The sequence below is a fragment of the Paralichthys olivaceus genome, chromosome 14 (assembly GCF_024713975.1).
Source record: "Paralichthys olivaceus isolate ysfri-2021 chromosome 14, ASM2471397v2, whole genome shotgun sequence".
In the NCBI taxonomy this organism is placed as follows: domain Eukaryota; kingdom Metazoa; phylum Chordata; class Actinopteri; order Pleuronectiformes; family Paralichthyidae; genus Paralichthys; species Paralichthys olivaceus.
This window is the reverse complement of record NC_091106.1, coordinates 24,708,650-24,729,549: the sequence shown is the minus strand read 5'-3', so window position 1 is coordinate 24,729,549 and position 20,900 is coordinate 24,708,650. Positions and strand designations below refer to the sequence as shown.

Here is a 20,900-nt window from a genome sequence, read left to right as displayed (position 1 = left end):
CAAGATACGATATAATATGATATATAGTATAGGTATAATATATGCATATAAATACTTGACTATATGCGATATACATACAATAGATAATATACTATACATACTATGAATATGTAAATAGAATGTTGTACAGTGTACACAGTGCGAAGGTGACAGGTAGAATTAGTGTTGTTCTGTGATGGTGGCTCTGACAGAGGTAGATGAGTTGTAGAGTCTTATTGCTGTTGGGAGGAACGATTTCCTGTATTGTTCCTTAGAGCAGCGGGGTTGAATGAGTCTGTAGCTGAAGCTTTTATTCATACATATTGATCGGTATAGGTGTGTGAGTGTGTTCTCTGTGGTTCTGTGTGTGGAACATGTTGGACAGACACCAGCAGCTGCTGCATATTCATACGTCACATACATGTCATGTTTGTCATGTTTGTCATGTTTGAGGACAGAGGAGAGCTGCATTGTTGTGGAGCAGCTGGACATTGTCCTTGTCTTTTTGTAGTGAAGAGACGACAGCTGCTGTGTGTGTATGTGTGTCCTTGTGTGTGTGCTTGTGTATATATATATATATATATATATATATATATATATATATACCAGGACCCACACACACACATATATATGTGTGTGTGTGGGTCCTGGTGGGTCCTGCTGCTGCACGTTCCCTCTCCCAGCTGAGTGCCTGAACCAAGGCCACCCCCACAACATGTACACTTCCTGTAAACACCTCCACCCTTCTGTAAACTCATGTACACTTCCAGTAAGCATTGCATTTTGAGCTTTTAGCATGTATCTTATATTTTAGCCTGTAATCGTACTTACCCTCTATTTTGAGCTTTTAACATGTATTATGTTTTAGCCTATAATCATAGTTTTTTCCTAGTTGTATTATGTTTTTAACCGGTAATTTTAGTTAGCCTGTTTTTTTAGATTTAAACCCTTATTCTTATGTTGTAACCTGTAAGAGTTTTAGAAATACTGATGTAAAGTTAAGTTCTGGATTAAAAATCATGAAGTCATGACAGTGTGACGCCACCTACTGACCACTGTCTGTCATATGTCGTTTCATTATATATTATATTTGATTTAATCTTATATATTTGTATAGTCAAATATATATATATATATGTATATGTATATATATATATATATATATATATATGCAGATGTTCCTGCCATGTTTCCACCTTACTCTTGAGAGGAAGGTGTGTGACGTCAGCACGCAGGACGTTCCTGAGGATTACCCGTCATGCCCCGCGGGTGAAGATGGCGACAGCTGAGCGGAGCTGCAGATCAACTTTATCCTCCCGGCTCTAAGAGCTACTCCTTCCGCAAACCACAGGGTGTCCACCCGCTGCTTCTACTGCCGACGCCCGCAACCGTTGCATCGTCCCTCGGGTCATCTGCGGCCGGATCTGATCGCTGCTGCTCGGCCTCCTCCCTCCCTGCCCGCCGGAGCTCCGGATAAACTTTCCTGTCGTCTCCGGGTGTTGGTGGAGATTAACCGAGCCGAGCTTACTGCAGGTAAGCTGTTGTTAGGTGAAGTGGGCCACCGTCACACCGGGACCAGCTCTCCGACCCGGTTTAACCAGCTAATGGAGGGTGGAGCCGGAGAGGTGGTCAGGTTCGATTCCTGCGCGTGTGTGTGCGCGCGCCTGTGTGCCTTTCAGACATTACTGAGGGCAGTAGCCACAAATAGAGCTGTTAGTCATTGATCAATTAGATATTGATTAGTTGTCTGTTAGTCATTGATCAGTTAGTTATTGATCAGTTGTGTGTTAGTTATTGATCAGTTAGTTATTGATCAGTTAGTTATTGATCAGTTAGATATTGATTAGTTGTCTGTTAGTTATTGATCAGTTAGTTATTGATCAGTTGTGTGTTAGTTATTGATCAGTTAGATATTGATTAGTTGTCTGTTAGTCATTGATTAGTTGTGTGTTAGTTATTGATCAGTTGTCTGTTAGTTATTGATCAGTTAGTCATTGATCAGTTGTGTGTTAGTTATTGATCAGTTGTCTGTTAGTCTTTGATCAGTTAGTCATTGATCAGTTGTGTGTTAGTCTTTGATCAGTTTTCTGTTAGTCTTTGATCAGTTAGTCTTTGATCAGTTAGTCATTGATTAGTTAGTCTATGATCAATTAGTCTTTGATCCGTTAGTTATTGATCAGTTGTCTGTGAGTCTTTGATCAGTTGCCTGTTAGTCATTGATCAGTTGGTCATTGATCAGTTGTGTGTTAGTTATTGATCAGTTGTCTGTTAGTCTTTGATCAGTTAGTCATTGATCAGTTGTGTGTTAGTTATTGATCAGTTGTCTGTTAGTCTTTGATCAGTTAGTCATTGATTAGTTAGTTATTGATCAATTAGTCTTTGATCCGTTAGTCATTGATCAGTTGTCTGTGAGTCTTTGATCAGTTGCCTGTTAGTCATTGATCAGTTGTCTGTTAGTCATTGATCAGTTGGTTATTGATCAGTTGTGTGTTACTTTTGAGTAGTTATCTGTTAGTCATTGATCAGTTGTGTGTTAGTTATTTATCAGTTTTCTGTTAGTATTTGATCAGTTAGTCTTTGATCAGTTAGTTATTGATCAGTTGTCTGTGAGTCATTGATCAGTTAGTCTTTGATCAGTTAGTCTTTGATCAGTAAGTCATTGATCAGTTGTGTGTTAGTTATTGATCAGTTGTCTGTTAGTCTTTGATTTGTTAGTCTTTGATCAGTTAGTTATTGATCAGTTGTCTGTGAGTCTTTGATCAGTTTTCTGTTAGTATTTGATCAGTTAGTCATTGATCAGTTAGTCATTGATCAGTTGTGTGTTAGTTATTGATCAGTTGTCTGTTAGTCTTTGATTTGTAAGTCTTTGATCAGTTAGTTATTGATCAGTTGTCTGTGAGTCTTTGATCAGTTTTCTGTTAGTATTTGATCAGTTAGTCATTGATCAGTTAGTCATTGATCAGTTGTGTGTTAGTTATTGATCAGTTAGTCATTGATCAGTAAGTCATTGATCAGTTGTGTGTTAGTTATTGATCAGTTGTCTGTTAGTCTTTGATTTGTTAGTCTTTGATCAGTTAGTTATTGATCAGTTGTCTGTGAGTCTTTGATCAGTTTTCTGTTAGTATTTGATCAGTTAGTCATTGATCAGTTGTGTGTTAGTTATTGATCAGTTGTCTGTTAGTCTTTGATTTGTTAGTCTTTGATCAGTTAGTTATTGATCAGTTGTCTGTGAGTCTTTGATCAGTTTTCTGTTAGTATTTGATCAGTTAGTCATTGATCAGTTGCCTGTTAGTCTTTGATCAGTTAGTCATTGATCAGTTGCCTGTTAGTCTTTGATCAGTTAGTCATTGATCAGTTGTCTGTGAGTCTTTGATCAGTTGTCTGTTAGTCTTTGATCAGTTAGTTATTGATCAGTTGTCTGTGAGTCTTTGATCAGTTTTCTGTTAGTATTTGATCAGTTAGTCATTGATCAGTTGCCTGTTAGTCTTTGATCAGTTGTCTGTGAGTCTTTGATCAGTTAGACTTTGATCAGTTAGTCATTGATCAAAGTCTTTGAGTCTTTGATCAGTGAGTCATTGATCAGTTAGTTATTGATCAGTGAGTCATTGATCAGTTAGTTATTGATCAATTGCATGTTAGACTTTGATCAGTTAGTCTTTGATCTGTTAGTCATTGATCAGTTGTCTGTGAGTCTTTGATCAGTTAGTCATTGATCAGTTGTCTGTGAGTCTTTGATCAGTTGTCTGTTAGTCTTTGATCAGTTAGTCTTTGATCAGTTAGTCTTTGATCAGTTAGTCATTGATCAAAGTCTGTGAGTCTTTGATCAGTTAGTCATTGATCAGTTAGTTATTGATCAATTGCATGTTAGACTTTGATCAGTTAGTCTTTGATCAGTTAGTCATTGATCAGTTGTCTGTTAGTCTTTGATCAGTTAGTCTTTGATCAGTTAGTCATTGATCAGTTGTCTGTTAGTCATTGATCAGTTAGTCTGTTAGTCTTTGATCAGTTAGTCATTGATCAGTTGTCTGTGAGTCTTTGATCAGTTGGTCATTGATCAATTAGTCTTTGATCAGATAGTCATTGATTAGTTGTCTGTTAGTCTTTGATCGGTTGTCTGTTATTCTTTGATCAGATAGTCATTGATCAGTTGTCTGTGAGTCTGTGATCAGTTGGTCATTGATCAATTAGTCTTTGATCAGTTAGTCATTGATCAGTTGTCTGTGAGTCTTTGATCAGTTGGTCATTGATCAATTAGTCTTTGATCAGATAGTCATTGATTAGTTGTCTGTTAGTCTTTGATTAGTTGTCTGTTAGTCTTTGATCAGTTAGTCATTGATCAGTTAGTTATTGATCATGGTCTTCAAAGTCTTATTCAGATGCTCAACCACACCGTCAGTCTGAGGCCACCCCCACAACATGTACACTTCCTGTAAACACCTCCACTCTTCTTTAAACTCATGTACACTTCCAGGAAGCATTGCATTTTGAGCTTTTAGCATGTATCTTATGTTTTAGCCTGTAATCGTACTTACCCTCTATTTTGAGGTTTTAACATGTATTATGTTTTAGCCTGTAATCGTAGTTACCCGTTTACTTTCCTAGTTGTATTATGTTTTAACCGATAATTGTAGTTAACCTGTATTTTTAGATTTAAACCCTTATTCTTATGTTGTAACCTGTAAGTGTGTTTTGCCTGTTATTGTATTTAGCTTGTATTTTTAGCTTTTAACACGTATAGTTATGTTTTAACCTGTAAGAGTAGTTAGCTTGTATTTTTTGATTTTAGCCTGTATTTAGCCTGTAATTGTAGGTATCTCAGGTCCTGTGTTCATTTTCAGTCTGTATTTTCTTTCTTGTCACGTCTCTGTTTTCTGTCTGACTGGCAGCTGGTATTGACACTGGTTTTTCCATCCCTCCATCTTGTGTTTCAGGTTGTCTGAGGTTCACATGCCAAGAGGAGAAGGAAATTGACTGAATGTGAGAAGGCACAGCAGAGAGGATGGAAAGCATTGTGTGCTGATGTAAGAGGTGAGCATCTATTCATTCTTTCTTTCATTCATTGACTCAGTTTCATGGAAAGATTCACTGGAGAGTAAAAGACATGTAACCATATGAAGTTTGTTTCTGACAAATGTGGGAGATGGAAACAGTTTGTTCCTCTGTGTCGTCTGTTATGTTTCAATGATCCTGCAGCGACGCTGAGGTTCATGTTTCTCATGTTCGGTGTTTGTGTCACTGGCAATAACCTGGACAACGTAAAATCTGAAGAAGTCAACTACGACTCCCAACATGCATTTCACTGACGATCATTGTTACATCATCATCATTATTCAGCTCTGAGATTGGAAGTTTCAACTTGTTTCATAAAGAAAATCACAATAGTAAACAATAAAATCAGCATGAATTGAGTGAGAAAATATGAATCTGGAGTAAGTTTATTTATACAGCACCTTTCAAAATAAGAAGAAAAAGTTCTTCAAATAACAAATTTTATGTACAACAAACAGATGAGAAAGCAGACGCAAAGAGGCAGTCTGTCAGTCAGTCTTTTCAAATAATCCAGACCACTCTGGGTCTGTATAAAAATTCCAGACTTCTCTGGGTCGGTTTCACTAATCCAGACTTTTCTGTGCAGAGATGCACAGAAAATCCTCTTGCTACTCACACCCAACAGGAAATTGTTCATTGTGGATTGAACATGCAAATTTGGTGTGATTTTTGACATTTTCACACGTGCTACAAAATCATACTCCTCCCACAGATTTCTTCTGATCTACTTCAAATTTGGTTTATGTCATGTTAGGGACTTTTAGATGAAAAGATATATTTTCAGATTTCTGCAGGGCCTGTGGTGTGGCAGAACATTTTTATGATTTTACAGAAAACAGGAAGTAATTGGTATCCTGCAGCTAGCCCATTTACCCTGTGAAATTTAGTCAGGATAGCCTAAAGGAATTGATATGAGCGGTGGCTGGGCTGTGAGCCCAACGCAGAAAGACTTGTTTATGTTTATTTATCACAAGTCATATCGTTATCGGGATATTCAACAAGGTCATCGCATTTGGCATGTTTTCCTAATATCTTGCTGCTCTGATTGTGAGACATAATTTGCAAGCATTCTCCAGCACCACCCAATGGACACAGGAACACACTATAAAATCGTTCCTGTCGAGCCCCAAGTGGGCATGTTGGCTGTGACGTGGCATCTCAACGTGTCCCCCTCACAGTTCCTCTGACATGTAGCATGTTAGCTGCTAACACTGTTCTGTCATTAACAGGCTAATACTCAAATGCAAATGTTAGTTATCAATAAGATCAATGTAGCTGCACTTCCTGTTCTGGAAACACACTGAGATCAATGTGATGCCTGAGGACACACCCACACACTCACAGATCGACACACACACACACACACACACACACACACACACACACTGACTGACACGCAAAGACACACACACACACCCACCCACACAAACACACATAGGCAGACACACTTTCTATAGTTGTGAGGACACTCATTGAAATAATGCATTCCCTAGCCCGTCACCCTAACCTTAACCTAAATATTATTCTAACCCTAAAATAACACTTTGACTTTCGGAGGACCAGACCAGATGTCCTCACAATAATGGTCTAGAACCAAAATTGGCCTCATAGCTATAGAAAGACCTGCACTGTGAGGACATCCCTACAACGCTGGTAAAAAGTCTGTCATCACACACACACACTCACACTCACTCACACACACACACGTATTGATGTACTTTCGTGATGTTTTGTTGTCTGTGTGTGTATAATGACAGACTTTTTACTAGCGTTGTAGGGATGTCCTCACAGTGCAGGTTAATCTCTAGCTTGATCCTTACAAACACACATTTGCACTCCATCGCACACACATGCAGGAGGCCTGGTGGATGCTAATGAGGGTGACTGTGCATTGATCTGCAGAGAGAGAGAGAGTGACAGTCGTGTCAGAGTCAGTTGTGGATGAGGTCTGGTTACAGGCGGTTGGCAGGCGGTTAGTGGGCGGTTGGCAGGCTGTTGGTGGGTGATTTGCTTTCTACCTCATCTCTTCTTCTAATGACAGGACTGACAAACTAACAGGAAGTAAAGAAACCAGGAAGCAGGATCCAGGATGACGAGCTCAGCCCCTGCCAGGAAGCCGTATCGTAAGGCTCCACCACAGCACCGCGAGACCCGCCATGCCATGCCCGTAGCTCCAACCCCACCTGCGCCGCAGCCCGACATCAATCAGGTAAAGCTACACGCTATAAACACACTCCCACCCCCTTTTAAGCACCGTACCCACTTTACTGCTGCTGCTAAATGGCCATGGAGCGCTGGGCCTCTGCACAGTGTCCCGACATCACCGCTCCCATTCTCGGACAGCGAGCCGGAAGTCTCTAGTTTGTCTAGTCTGGAGCTCTCCATACCATCACCATCGCTCCTCAGAAGCCACACCTGCCTCCCCAACAGGATCAGAACCACAGCGATGGGTGTTACGGCATCTGACCGGCATCCAACAAGTCCTCACTGCACGTCAAGCCCCTACCAAAACTTGAGTCCTCTTAACATGTCGGGCCTGTGCCAAACCTCCAGTCTTCACAATGTCTTCAACAACCAGAGTTTTCCAACACATCGAAGCCCTGCCTGGAAACAAACCCCCACCAGTGGCGCCAGAAGAGACAATCACGGTCGAATCCAGACACAGACTTTTGTCCCTCCGAAGGGCATCTTGAAGCAGCCGGCCTCTCTTGACGTGAAACACACCTACAATATCATCAGGAAATCAAAGTCAGTGGAGCTCCTGGATGACAGTCATGTGCAGGGCGGTGCTGTCTGCCACCAGCCAACGCGTTCACTGGACCGTGCAGAACAGCGGATGTCAGCCCTACGGCGTTCCTCGGCCCCGCCCTTGCCATCTACGACCGACTGGACTTGGAAGATGCAGATTTTGGAGGAAAAAGTTCGCTTCTCCAACTTTCTGGATGAAATCACTTGTCAAGTCCTGAGCCCCGCCCACCTCACCCTGCTGGGTAGGTCGCCCTGCGTAGAGCCAGTTAGCCCCGCTCCTCAGCTCAGACATCAAAACCACCGCCCTGCCCACAGGAAACAGCGGCCAGGGGGTTCATCCATTGACCGCACGAGGCGCTGGGATGACTGGGTGACGGCGCTGCAGCGTCCCAGTTGCTGGTACCTACAGCCCCTGCAGAGGGAGGGGGCAGGGCAGGAGACCCCACAGCAGCAGTGTGACATCACAGAGGAGGCGGGGCCTAAGGAAGAAGTGTTGGTCGCGAATAGAGGAATAAAAATGAAAGTTCAGGAAAACAAACATAGACATCCTTTCTATAATCTGTCACTGCTGTCCCGCATCAAGGTACGTCCTCATCGTCACTCTCCCCCTCACTCTCAGCCCTCATCATCACCCTCCTCATTATGCTCACCTGTATTATTCTCCTCATCATTCTCATCCTCATCTTCCTCACCCTCCTTCAGATTCATTCACCCCATCCTCAACCTCATCCTCCTTCATTTCACCCTCCTCATCATAACCTTCCTCATCCTCACAGAGAGAGAGAAACTAGACCTGACCTACAGCAGCTTAACTAAGGGGTGGATCAGAACTCATCTGATCCAGAACTATAGGCTTGATCAAAAAGGGACATTTTAAGTGTAACCTTTATTGTAGAGATGGTGTCTGATGCCTTCAGGTTAAAATCAGTTTGTCTCCTCATAGATACATTAACAGCTGTGATGATGCAGATTTTTAATGTCACTATATTTATTTTATTTTAACAGTGTAAATAAAAATACTTTTGTCATCATTGAGTTTGTAAATGTTGACTGGATTACCCAGAGCGACTCAGTACTAGCTTATTTATTGATCAACAATAACGACACAAATCAATCATCACTCTCCTCAGTGTTGCCGCAAAATGGAGCCGTCTGATTGGTTCAGTCAAAGCAGCTGAGTTATTGATGTTTCTGCTGAGCGAAGCCCTGCTGCATGCTGGGAACTGAACATCGACACAGATCAATGAGACAGGAAACACCCTGTCGTCTCCATGACGTTGTTTATTGACTTGCCACCACTGACAGTGTCACATGTTGGTCATGTGATTCAGATCAGATTCTGAGCCAATCATTAATGTTATTTGTATAAATTCAGTGAACAGTGAAATTTCTGTTTGATAATTGATTATTTGTCCATTAGTGTATATAACTGATGTTTTTGTGTTTCAGGAGGCGTTAACAGACGCTGACAGGATAAGGTCAGTCTCATTTCATACAACATATCACAGTCAAATCAATAATCTACTGATTCATCAATCATCTGCTTTTCTCCGATCACCCCCCTCCTCCTGTTACCCAGAATCCTCCAACAGCAGAACGAGGACCTGCGGCACCGCCTTTCTCTCTCCACCCACAAAATGGAGGCCATGGAGGCAGAGTTTGATGGCAACCGTCATTACATGGAGGCGGAGCTTAGCCGGACCAGAGATGACTTGGATAAGATGAGGGACAAGTTCCGCAGGTGAGACGATTCTATTAGTGACAAGTGATCTGATTGGCAGATAGAAGAAACAAGAGAGTGGAGCTGATCTGTCATTGGCCGGTTAACAGGAACTCACCAACTTATTTAAAGAACAGTGATGCGTTCACTGACTGTCGCGAAGACTATGTTAACAGTGATGCGTTCACTGACTGTCGTGAAGACTTTGTCAACAGTGATGTGTTCACTGACTGTCGTAAAGAGTTTGTCATCAGTGATGCGTTCACTGACTGTCGTGAAGACTGTCCTGAAGACTTTGTTAACAGTGATGCTTTCACTGACTGTCCTGAAGACTTTTTAACAGTGATGTGTTCACTGGCATCACTGACTATCACGAAGACTCAGTCAACAGTGATACGTTCACTGATCGTGGTACAGACTCGGTCAACAATGATGCATTCACTGACTTGTGTGAAAGCTTTGTTAACAGTGATGCCTTCACAGACTGTGGTATAGACTCAGTCAACAGTGATACGTTCACTGATCGTGATACAGACTCGGTCAACAATGATACGTTCACTGACTGTTGTGAAAACTTTGTCAACAGTGATGCGTTCACTGACTGCCACACAGACTTTGTCAACAGTGATGTGTTCACTGACAGAAGAAGAAGCGAGTTGGCAGATGTGATAAGACATTTCTCTCTCTCTCTCTGAGTTCAGACTCCAGAACAGCTACACAGCGTCTCAGAGAGCCAATCAGGATCTGGAAGAGAAGCTTCACGCTCTGGTAAATGTTCCCATTCTTCACGTTACTTTTGATCTGATCAACTGTGATTTTCAGCAGAAGAGTCAAACCAGTGTGTGTCTGTTTGATTCTCTTGATTTATTCATAATAATATTAATGTTTATACAAAAAATGAGTTGAAATGTTAATACATTGATATTTATTTTACTGTTGATGTTTACTAATGTTTATAAAATATTTATTCTCATTAGTATTTAGACAGTAACAAAGCTCCTGATTGGTCCATAACCTCCTGAGTGGGTCTCTATTTTACTTTTGTGAATGGTTGTGTGTGTGCGGTTGTGTTTATATTCATGTCTGCTTGTGATTGTTTGTATTTGTTTGTGTGTTCTAATTAGTCACTATCAACCAATCACTGATCAATAACTACATGAACACACTCAGATGTCGTGTATTGATTAACTGTGGAAAAATTGATTCGACTGAAAAACATGGCGGCCTCCGTAGAGAGGACCCCCTCCATGTAAATATAAAGTATTTATATATAAAGTATTTAAATATAAAATATTTAAATATAAAGGGCCTTTTCTGGGGTAAAGAAAACTACAATTCATACAATTTAGATGAAATTAACTAGTGAAAACATCATGAGGATTATTCTACATGCCAATAGATCCTTTCACCTAAATGAAACATTTGTTATTAAATATAAGATATTTCGTAACTGTGCTGTTATTAATGACTTTTCTGTCAAACACCTGACATCAAACCTTTACATCCACTTCCTGTTTGTCTGATGTCCTTTTTCATCTTTTCTTCTTTTCTCACGCTGCTCTGTGATGGACTGACTCATCTTCATCATCTTTTTCATCTTCATCAGGCTGCTGTCAGTCAGACATGGGTTCATGCAGTTGGGTTTCATTCATCATCTTCATCCTAACTTTAACTGTGACCGTTAATGCTCCAATAATATTTTAATAACTTATAATAAACATACAGTTTGTACCAATGAAGGAAAGAGTTGATGCTTTCATCAGTCACACTATTCTCTGGAATATTTCTATTTAATTCCCCGAAATATGAAATTTATTCTCTGGTAAATTTATATTTATTTCCCGAAATATTTTTTATTTATTCTCCAATATATTTCTGATGTATTTCCCGAAGGACCAAAACCCTAATTTTTTTGCTCTGGTTTGTTAACTAACTGGAATTTCTCTGAATCAAACGGCCACATGGTGGCACTATTATCAAGCTTTTTTCTTTTTAAAGGTCACAGGCCATGCCTCTCACATTATAAGTCCAATTGACTTAAAATTTCACAAACTAGTCAATATATTTGAATATAAGTCCTCCTATTGAGCCGCTTCCTCCTATTGATATTGAGCTGCTTCCTCCAATTGATATTGAGCTGCTTCCTCCTATTGAGCCGCTTCCTCCTATTGATATTGAGCTGCTTCCTCCAATTGATATTGAGCTGCTTCCTCCTATTGATATTGAGCTGCTTCCTCCAATTGATATTGAGCTGCTTCCTCCTATTGAGCTGCTTCCTCCTATTGATATTGAGCCACTTCCTCCTATTGATATTGAGCCGCTTCCTCCTATTGAGCTGCTTCCTCCTATTGATATTGAGCCGCTTCCTCCAATTGAGCTGCTTCCTCCTATTGATATTGAGCTGCTTCCTCCAATTGATATTGAGCTGCTTCCTCCTATTGAGCCGCTTCCTCCTATTGATATTGAGCTGCTTCCTCCAATTGATATTGAGCTGCTTCCTCCTATTGATATTGAGCTGCTTCCTCCAATTGATATTGAGCTGCTTCCTCCTATTGAGCTGCTTCCTCCTATTGATATTGAGCCACTTCCTCCTATTGATATTGAGCTGCTTCCTCCTATTGATATTGAGCCGCTTCCTCCAATTGAGCTGCTTCCTCCTATTGATATTGAGCTGCTTCCTCCAATTGATATTGAGCTGCTTCCTCCTATTGAGCCACTTCCTCCTATTGATATTGAGCTGCTTCCTCCAATTGATATTGAGCTGCTTCCTCCTATTGAGCCGCTTCCTCCTATTGATATTGAGCTGCTTCCTCCAGTTGATATTGAGCTGCTTCCTCCTATTGATATTGAGCTGCTTCCTCCAATTGATATTGAGCTGCTTCCTCCTATTGAGCCGCTTCCTCCTATTGATATTGAGCTGCTTCCTCCTATTGATATTGAGCTGCTTCCTCCTATTGATATTGAGCTGCTTCCTCCTATTGATATTGAGCTGCTTCCTCCTATTGAGCCGCTTCCTCCTATTGATATTGAGCTGCTTCCTCCAATTGATATTGAGCTGCTTCCTCCTATTGAGCCGCTTCCTCCTATTGATATTGAGCTGCTTCCTCCAATTGATATTGAGCTGCTTCCTCCAATTGATATTGAGCCACTTCCTCCTATTGAGCTGCTTCCTCCAATTGATATTGAGCCACTTCCTCCAATTGATATTGAGCCACTTCCTCCAATTGAGCTGCTTCCTCCAATTGATATTGAGCTGCTTCCTCCTATTGAGCTGCTTCCTCCAATTGATATTGAGCGACTTCCTCCTATTGAGCTGCTTCCTCCAATTGATATTGAGCCACTTCCTCCTATCGAGCTGCTTCCTCCAATTGATATTGAGCCACTTCCTCCAATTGAGCTGCTTCCTCCCATTGATATTGAGCCGCTTCCTCCTATTGATATTGAGCTGCTTCCTCCTATTGATATTGAGCCGCTTCCTCCAATTGATATTGAGCTGCTTCCTCCTATTGAGCTGCTTCCTCCAATTGATATTGAGCCACTTCCTCCTATTGATATTGAGCCGCTTCCTCCTATTGAGCTGCTTCCTCCAATTGATATTGAGCTGCTTCCTCCTATTGAGCTGCTTCCTCCAATTGATATTGAGCTGCTTCCTCCAATTGATATTGAGCTGCTTCCTCCTATTGATATTGAGCCGCTTCCTCCAATTGATATTGAGCTGCTTCCTCCAATTGATATTGAGCTGCTTCCTCCTATTGAGCTGCTTCCTCCAATTGATATTGAGCTGCTTCCTCCAATTGATATTGAGCTGCTTCCTCCTATTGATATTGAGCCGCTTCCTCCAATTGATATTGAGCCGCTTCCTCCAATTGATATTGAGCCACTTCCTCCTATTGATATTGAGCCGCTTCCTCCAATTGATATTGAGCTGCTTCCTCCTATTGAGCTGCTTCCTCCAATTGATATTGAGCCACTTCCTCCAATTGAGCTGCTTCCTCCTATTGAGCTGCTTCCTCCAATTGATATTGAGCCACTTCCTCCAATTGAGCTGCTTCCTCCAATTGATATTGAGCTGCTTCCTCTAATTGATATTGAGCTGCTTCCTCCTATTGAGCTGCTTCCTCCAATTTATATTGAGCTGCTTCCTCCAATTGGTATTGAGCTGCTTCCTCCAATTGATTTTGAGTTGCTTCCTCCAATTGATATTGAGCCACTTCCTCCAATTGATATTGAGCTGCTTCCTCCTATTGAGCTGCTTCCTCCAATTGATATTGAGCTGCTTCCTCCAATTGATATTGAGCTGCTTCCTCCTATTGAGCTGCTTCCTCCAATTGATATTGAGCTGCTTCCTCCAATTGATATTGAGCTGCTTCCTCCTATTGAGCTGCTTCCTCCAATTTATATTGAGCTGCTTCCTCCAATTGATATTGAGCCACTTCCTCCTATTGAGCTGCTTCCTCCTATTGATATTGAGCCGCTTCCTCCAATTGATATTGAGCCACTTCCTCCTATTGAGCTGCTTCCTCCAACTGATATTGAGCCACTTCCTCCAATTGAGCTGCTTCCTCCAATTGATATTGAGCTGCTTCCTCCAATTGATATTGAGCCACTTCCTCCAATTGAGCTGCTTCCTCCAATTGAGCCACTTCCTCCTATTGATATTGAGCCGCTTCCTCCTATTGATATTGAGCCACTTCCTCCAATTGATATTGAGCCGCTTCCTCAAATTGATATTGAGCCACTTCCTCCAATTGAGCTGCTTCCTCCAATTGAGCCACTTCCTCCTATTGATATTGAGCCGCTTCCTCCTATTGATATTGAGCTGCTTCCTCCTATTGATATTGAGCCGCTTCCTCCAATTGATATTGAGCCACTTCCTCCTATTGAGCCACTTCCTCCTATTGATATTGAGCCGCTTCCTCCTATTGATATTGAGCCACTTCCTCCAATTGATATTGAGCCGCTTCCTCCAATTGATATTGAGCCACTTCCTCCAATTGAGCTGCTTCCTCCAATTGAGCCACTTCCTCCTATTGATATTGAGCTGCTTCCTCCTATTGATATTGAGCCGCTTCCTCCAATTGATATTGAGCCACTTCCTCCTATTGAGCCACTTCCTCCTATTGATATTGAGCCGCTTCCTCCTATTGATATTGAGCCACTTCCTCCAATTGATATTGAGCCGCTTCCTCCAATTGATATTGAGCCACTTCCTCCAATTGAGCTGCTTCCTCTAATTGAGCTGCTTCCTCCTATTGATATTGAGCTGCTTCCTCCTATTGATATTGAGCCGCTTCCTCCAATTGATATTGAGCCGCTTCCTCCTATTGAGCTGCTTCCTCCAATTGATATTGAGCCACTTCCTCCAATTGAGCTGCTTCCTCCTATTGATATTGAGCTGCTTCCTCCTATTGAGTCACTTCCTCCTATTGATATTGAGCCGCTTCCTCCTATTGATATTGAGCCGCTTCCGCCAATTGATATTGAGCCGCTTCCTCCTATTGAGCTGCTTCCTCCTATTGAGTCACTTCCTCCTATTGATATTGAGCCGCTTCCTCCTATTGATATTGAGCCGCTTCCTCCAATTGATATTGAGCTGCTTCCTCGAATTGATATTGAGCCACTTCCTCCAATTGAGCTGCTTCCTCCTATTGATATTGAGCTGCTTCCTCCTATTGAGTCACTTCCTCCTATTGATATTGAGCCGCTTCCTCCTATTGAGCTGCTTCCTCCTATTGAGCCTATATTATATATATATATATATCTTTATTGTCTAAAATATTGCAAACATTTTCTAATTTAAATAAAATAAAAGATATCTACTTGATGTTTAAACGGCTCATAATTTACAGATTGTACTTGAATGTTATGTATAATATAAAATCTAATACCATAGATATGTATTATAATAATGATAATATTTAAAGCTGATGTTCAGTGTAAATAAAATATACAACTTGTGAAATGTGAAACAGAAGAAACAAAACTTCAAAAATGGCATCGACATTGATTCTTACCAGTACATTTTTTAAATTCCCACATCATCTGAATGTAGTCTTTCTGCTGAAGGCCCGCCTTCCATCACTTCACCCTCTTGAGTAGTTGTTTGCTGTGATTGACAGCTCATGCACTGATGTAATGTCTCTGCCCTCCCTCTTCACAGCTACGGAAGGTGGAGAGGGACAAAAAGACGATGGACCAGGAGATTGTGGAGCTCACCAACAAACTGCTAGACGCCAAGAACACAATTGACCGACTGGAGGAGCTCAACGTGAGACTCACTTCATTAACACTTATCCTTTAAAGCTGTTGTGGACAGATTTAACATTTCCTATTAGTATTCCCGTCTCAAAGGGGCCTTTTCCACCAAGCTGTTCCAGGGCCAGGTCGGAGCCAGTGCCCAATCTTTGTTGTGATCACTTGTATCCAGATGTCACTTCACTCTGTGTGTGTGTGTCTGTTAGTGGGTTTATTTTTTACAGTTGAGGTGTAGAGATGTAGACAGTCACGAGGCTCTTGCCCATAGAAAAGCAGACGGGTTCTAAAAAGGTTTGCAGGTTGAACCAGTTCTGAACCAGGACTCGGTTCACTTTGGTGGAAAAGGGGTAGAAGTCTATCTTAGATGTTTACTTGTTCTCTGTAGTTTTAACCGGCTGTTGTTTCACCGTGTCACAACATCTAATAATCTACCAATAATCAATACCAAACATTCAGGCATGATTGATAGAAGATGTGATGCTGCTGAGGCTGATGGGTAATATAGTCAGTGTCTCTCTCCTCAGGAGCGATATCGACACGACTGTAATTTGGCCGTTCAGCTGCTCAAGTGCAACAAGTCACATTTCAGGAACCACAAGTTCGCAGATGTAAGTCACTTGATGTCATCAGAGAAATGACGATGTCACTGCTCATCATCAATAACTGATCATTATAGAGAAATTAATTACACCATCATTGATGTGTGTGTGTGTGTCCTCAGCTGCCCTCCGAGCTTCAGGACATGTTGAACAAACACATGAAGACTCTGTCGGGGGGGGCCTCGGGCCCTCAGGACCCGGACACGCTCAGTTTGACGCCTGCTGACGTTGTGCCGACCTCCGTCATCGCCCGGGTCCTGGAGAAACCAGAGCCACTAGTCCTGAATTCTGCCCAATCCAGCAGCTGCGGGCGACCTGTTGCTGAAGACGTCTTTGTGCACGTGGACATGACGGGCCCCGCTGGGGCCGAGGGACGGGGCCGGGACAACGGCGCTGCTCAGGAAGCGCTGCAGCAGAACGGGTCTTGTCGCAGTCAGAGCAGTCTGGATGGGCTGTTGGGGGACGAGGATGGAGGCGGGGCTCCGTCTTTCGAGAAGCTGAACCCATACCCGGTGCCGCCACCCCCCCACCCCCTGTACCCCGGCCGCAAGGTCATCGAGTTCTCGTCCGACGATAAAGTGAAGATCCCCAAAAACTCGCCACTTCCCAACTGTACCTACGCCACACGGCAGGCCATCTCCCTGAGCCTAGTCCAAAATGATGATGAGCGTTTGTCCCCTGGCAGCCCCGTCCCCTCCTCATCCTTGACTGGGGGGGGCGGAGCAAACCAGCAAACACCACCTTCACAGCGGGATGTCGCCAGTGAGCCTTTATCCAGCCAGTCCAGCCCCTTCAGCAGCCCACCACAGGTACGCTGAAGCCCCGTCCACCTTCAATGATGTTTTATTAATCTGTGATGTCATCATGCACCTGTTTGACCAGATCAGCTGATTGTGTTCAACGTTCATGTACTTCCTGTTGCCTCAAATTACTTCACTCATCTTTTCAGAATTAAAGTCCTTGTTATGATGGTAACTGGAGACAAAAAAGTTTGACGTAAAAATTTGACCATTTGATTGTTCGCTGCTAAAATTAGCATTGCTAATGTCTGTCAGGATGTAACTAACATTGACACCCCCCCCCAGGCGCTTAGCGTGATGGCAAGCTCTGGCAGTTCGGAGGAAGATCTTCTGTCCAACTGGCAGCGGATGTTTGTGGAGAAGATGGCGCCGACGTGCGACAACTCTCTGGTCCATCGCACGTCGTTCAGCAGTCAGATGGCTAAGGAGTTGCAGAGGAGGAGGCAGGTGGGAGGGGGTGGGGCCTCCTTTGACCATCACAGGACGGCATACTCAGATGGCGAGGAGGGATCATCGGCAAGGAGCTGGACGCCAAGCCGTGGATCCAGCCTTGACACCGACACTGATACTGAGCCGCGACCTGGAAGGAGGGGACTGTATGGGGGGGGCGGCTCGGTGGAGGAGGGAGAGAGGCTGCTGATGAACCTGGAGGATGACGGTGGTAGCGGGGACACGCCGGTCACAGTAGCATCCAGCCCCGTCAATGTCCACAGGAAAGAGCTAGAGGAGGAGGAGGAGAGCTCGGCTGAGGAGAGAGACGTCCTCCCCCACGACCTGCCTGTCATCTCGCCCCACGTTTTGGAGTATGACCCCACCCTTCCCAGCACCGGTCCCTCACACCGGCCTCAGAAGAGTCCGAAGAGGATGGGCGTCCACCACCTGCACCGCAAAGACAGCCTGACTCGAGCCCAGGAGCAAGGCACGCTGCTGGATTGACCCTCTCTCTCCACTGTCTGAGCACGCCTCACTTGCCCCTGTGCGCCCCAAGCTGTTGTCTGTCTCCATGGCAACTGACCTGCCCATCATAAGGGTCATCCAGGATATAGCCATACTCTACCGTATTCTGCGGGGTGTAACAATGTCCACATACTTTTGGTCATGTATGTATGTAGTGTGATCAGTGTTGTCACATGTCTGTATACCTTTCAACCAACTGGCCAAAAGTATGTGGACATGTATAAATTGTAGTTATAGCAACGACACTTTTTCACCAGAATGTAAGAAAATATTCAAAAAGTCGAATTCATAAAAAATTTAAACAGACGCACTTTTATTATTATATTGTTTTTAAACCAAGCGTCCACATAATTTTGGCAAGGTAGCTTTGGCCTCGTTACTCTGGTGTTCAAATACTATTGGACACATTTTGTACTTTGAATGGTCATATGCATACAATATACGATACATGGCCAGAAATTTGTGGACAGATGATTAAGGCATAGATTGACTGATTTTGGAGTGTGTTGTGTGTGTGTTTTGCCTGTGAGTGTGAAACCACAAACTTCTTGGACATCTTTGCCTTGTTTCCTGACCAGGAGCTTTTATTTTGAAAAAAACAAATGACACATAGTCTCAGTGCCTATACTCTCTCTGGGAAAGGTTGTGAGTACGACACCAGGCCTGCAGAGGGTCAGACTTTGATTTTGTCATCTATTTGTTGACTTCCTGTCGTATTGTGTATTTACTCACCTGATTGTTTTGACCTTTGACCCTGACTGACACCGCCACTCTTACTGTACTTTCACCTAGAAAGTAACATCAACATTTTTTTGATGTTTTTTGTTGTGAAGAAATAATGTTTGTGTTTGACTTGTCGTTGATTTGTTTTGTTGTGTTTCCGATCGCTTTGATTTGATGTTTTTCTTGTGGTAGTACAGAGGCCTGTTAGTGCCAGAACAGAATAAATTATCTTCAGAATCTGCTGCTCCTTCACAATAAAACATTTGAACTGGCTTTTATTGTGAAGCAGCCACAGGAAACAGATTTGACTGATTTGAAACTCACTGAGTCTGAGTTTCGACCGTTTAAGTAATTTAATCTAACCGAGTATTAATCGAATCTGATTCAATCGTTTTTCGTATTAAAACGTATTAAAACTTGTTTTGAAAATACATTTTTTAATTCCTCTTAATCTGAGATTAATCATCTTCGTATGTTGGATCGACAACAAACCCGAAGACGAGCAGCAATCACAGACTGCCTCTTCATGATAGAACTACAAGGCTTGTTGATGCATGATGGGATATGAATGCTGTCAGAGCTCTGACAAAGTGCATGATGGGACAAAGAAGTAATGTGTCACAGCGACGACATCATGTCAAACTTGAACTGGTTTGGATTCAGAGAGACAGAAACATGTAGATCATGAAAACATAGAGCAGGAGTGAGTGTGGTGGTAAATAAATAAAACAGTAGTTCCTTTAAATTATCATGAACATTCGTCTGTGTGTGTGTCACTGTGTGTATGTGTGTGTGTGTGTGTGTGTTTTACAAACTTGAGCTTCTTCGTTAACTAACATTTTGTCAGAATCAGATTTTCTCTCAGATCTTTTGTGACCACTTGAACAAAGTGATATAACGTTTGGGTCATAATAACGTTAGTTTACAAACTTAGCATAAGTTTAGTTATTTTTATTGTGATTTTTTTTGCTCTTAAGTTAATTTGATTCCAGCACAGCATTGCTAATGAGCTAGCAGCTCTTGGCGGCTCTTAGCTCTTAAGGTGAACTTGTTAAAGTTCATGTTCAGTTAGCTTATATTAGCATGCTAATTTTAGCTCATTGGCTACAAAAGTGGATGATTTTCGTTGAAAGTATTTTAGTGGTTCAGAAGACAAAATGTTTCAGTGAATGAGGACTAAGACATTTTTGAAAGCAAGAAAGTATCAAGTTAATTGTGTAAGTTATTCAAGAAAAACATTGTAAATTATATCTGATGGTTGAGCAAAAAATCAGGCTGGACTAATGGTTAGCTCGCTAGCTAGCCATTTGGCTTATACAAATGCTAATATGAACATGCTAATGCCAGCCTAGTGGCTAATCAGTTGTTAGAGATGAACATAGCTGGTTAGCAGGCTAACAGCTGCTAATAGAGCGGAGGGCCCCCTAAGTGGCCACCAGGGGGTGCTGGGTGATCTGATGAGGATGTGGACTCACCTGGAATCAGGACATTGAGGAACACACTGAGAACAGGAAACAGGTTCTGGTTGAGGAGCTTTGGTTTTCTTCACAGCTGAATGTCGTTAATGTAATGTTCAGGTTACTGTAACTCCGCCCTCAGGTGCTTTAGACTCACCTGTTCACTGAGCGTCTGTTTCACTTCCTGTCGGAAATAAAAACGAGATTGTTAACAATCTACTGAAGATTTTATTTTCTCAATTTGTAACTGATGTATATTTTAAAAGAAATAAAATATTTTAAACGTTGCTCTGTGTGTGTTTGGATTCCAGTGCATGCTGGGATACGCTTCACAGCACCAACATCGTATATAATCATCTGTAATAATATATAATAATCTGTAATCATATACAATAATCCGTAATCATAAATAATAATCTGTTATCATATAATTACAATTTATATGTAAAATATATAATCATCTGTAATCATATACAGTAATCTGTAATCGTGTAATTACAATATATATGTAAAATGTATAATCTTCATATATATAATAATATATAATGATCTGTAATCATATAATTACAATTTATATGTAAAATATATCATCTGTAATCATATAAAATAATCT

General features: G+C 42.0%; 1 protein-coding gene across 4 annotated transcripts; it reads left to right on the top strand.

Moving 5' to 3' along the window:
* The first annotated feature begins 625 nt into the window (after window positions 1–625).
* Window positions 626–20,574, top strand: tjap1 (tight junction associated protein 1 (peripheral)). Of its 4 annotated transcripts, none has more exons than XM_069538776.1 (11): window positions 626–1,512; window positions 4,911–5,007; window positions 7,070–8,359; window positions 9,226–9,254; window positions 9,356–9,517; window positions 10,198–10,264; window positions 11,103–11,132; window positions 15,657–15,764; window positions 16,276–16,359; window positions 16,473–17,159; window positions 17,436–20,574. In XM_069538776.1, the coding sequence occupies exons 3-11, from the start codon at window positions 7,118–7,120 to the stop codon at window positions 18,084–18,086; spliced, it is 3,060 nt and encodes a 1,019-aa protein (XP_069394877.1). In that variant the 5' UTR covers window positions 626–1,512; window positions 4,911–5,007; window positions 7,070–7,117; the 3' UTR covers window positions 18,087–20,574. The 4 variants fall into 4 exon arrangements, with proteins under 4 accessions (XP_069394877.1, XP_069394879.1, XP_069394880.1 ...); XM_069538779.1 differs by having other exon boundaries at window positions 635–1,512; window positions 7,070–7,237; XM_069538778.1 differs by lacking the exon at window positions 11,103–11,132 and having other exon boundaries at window positions 627–1,512.
* Window positions 20,575–20,900: the final 326 nt, after the last annotated feature.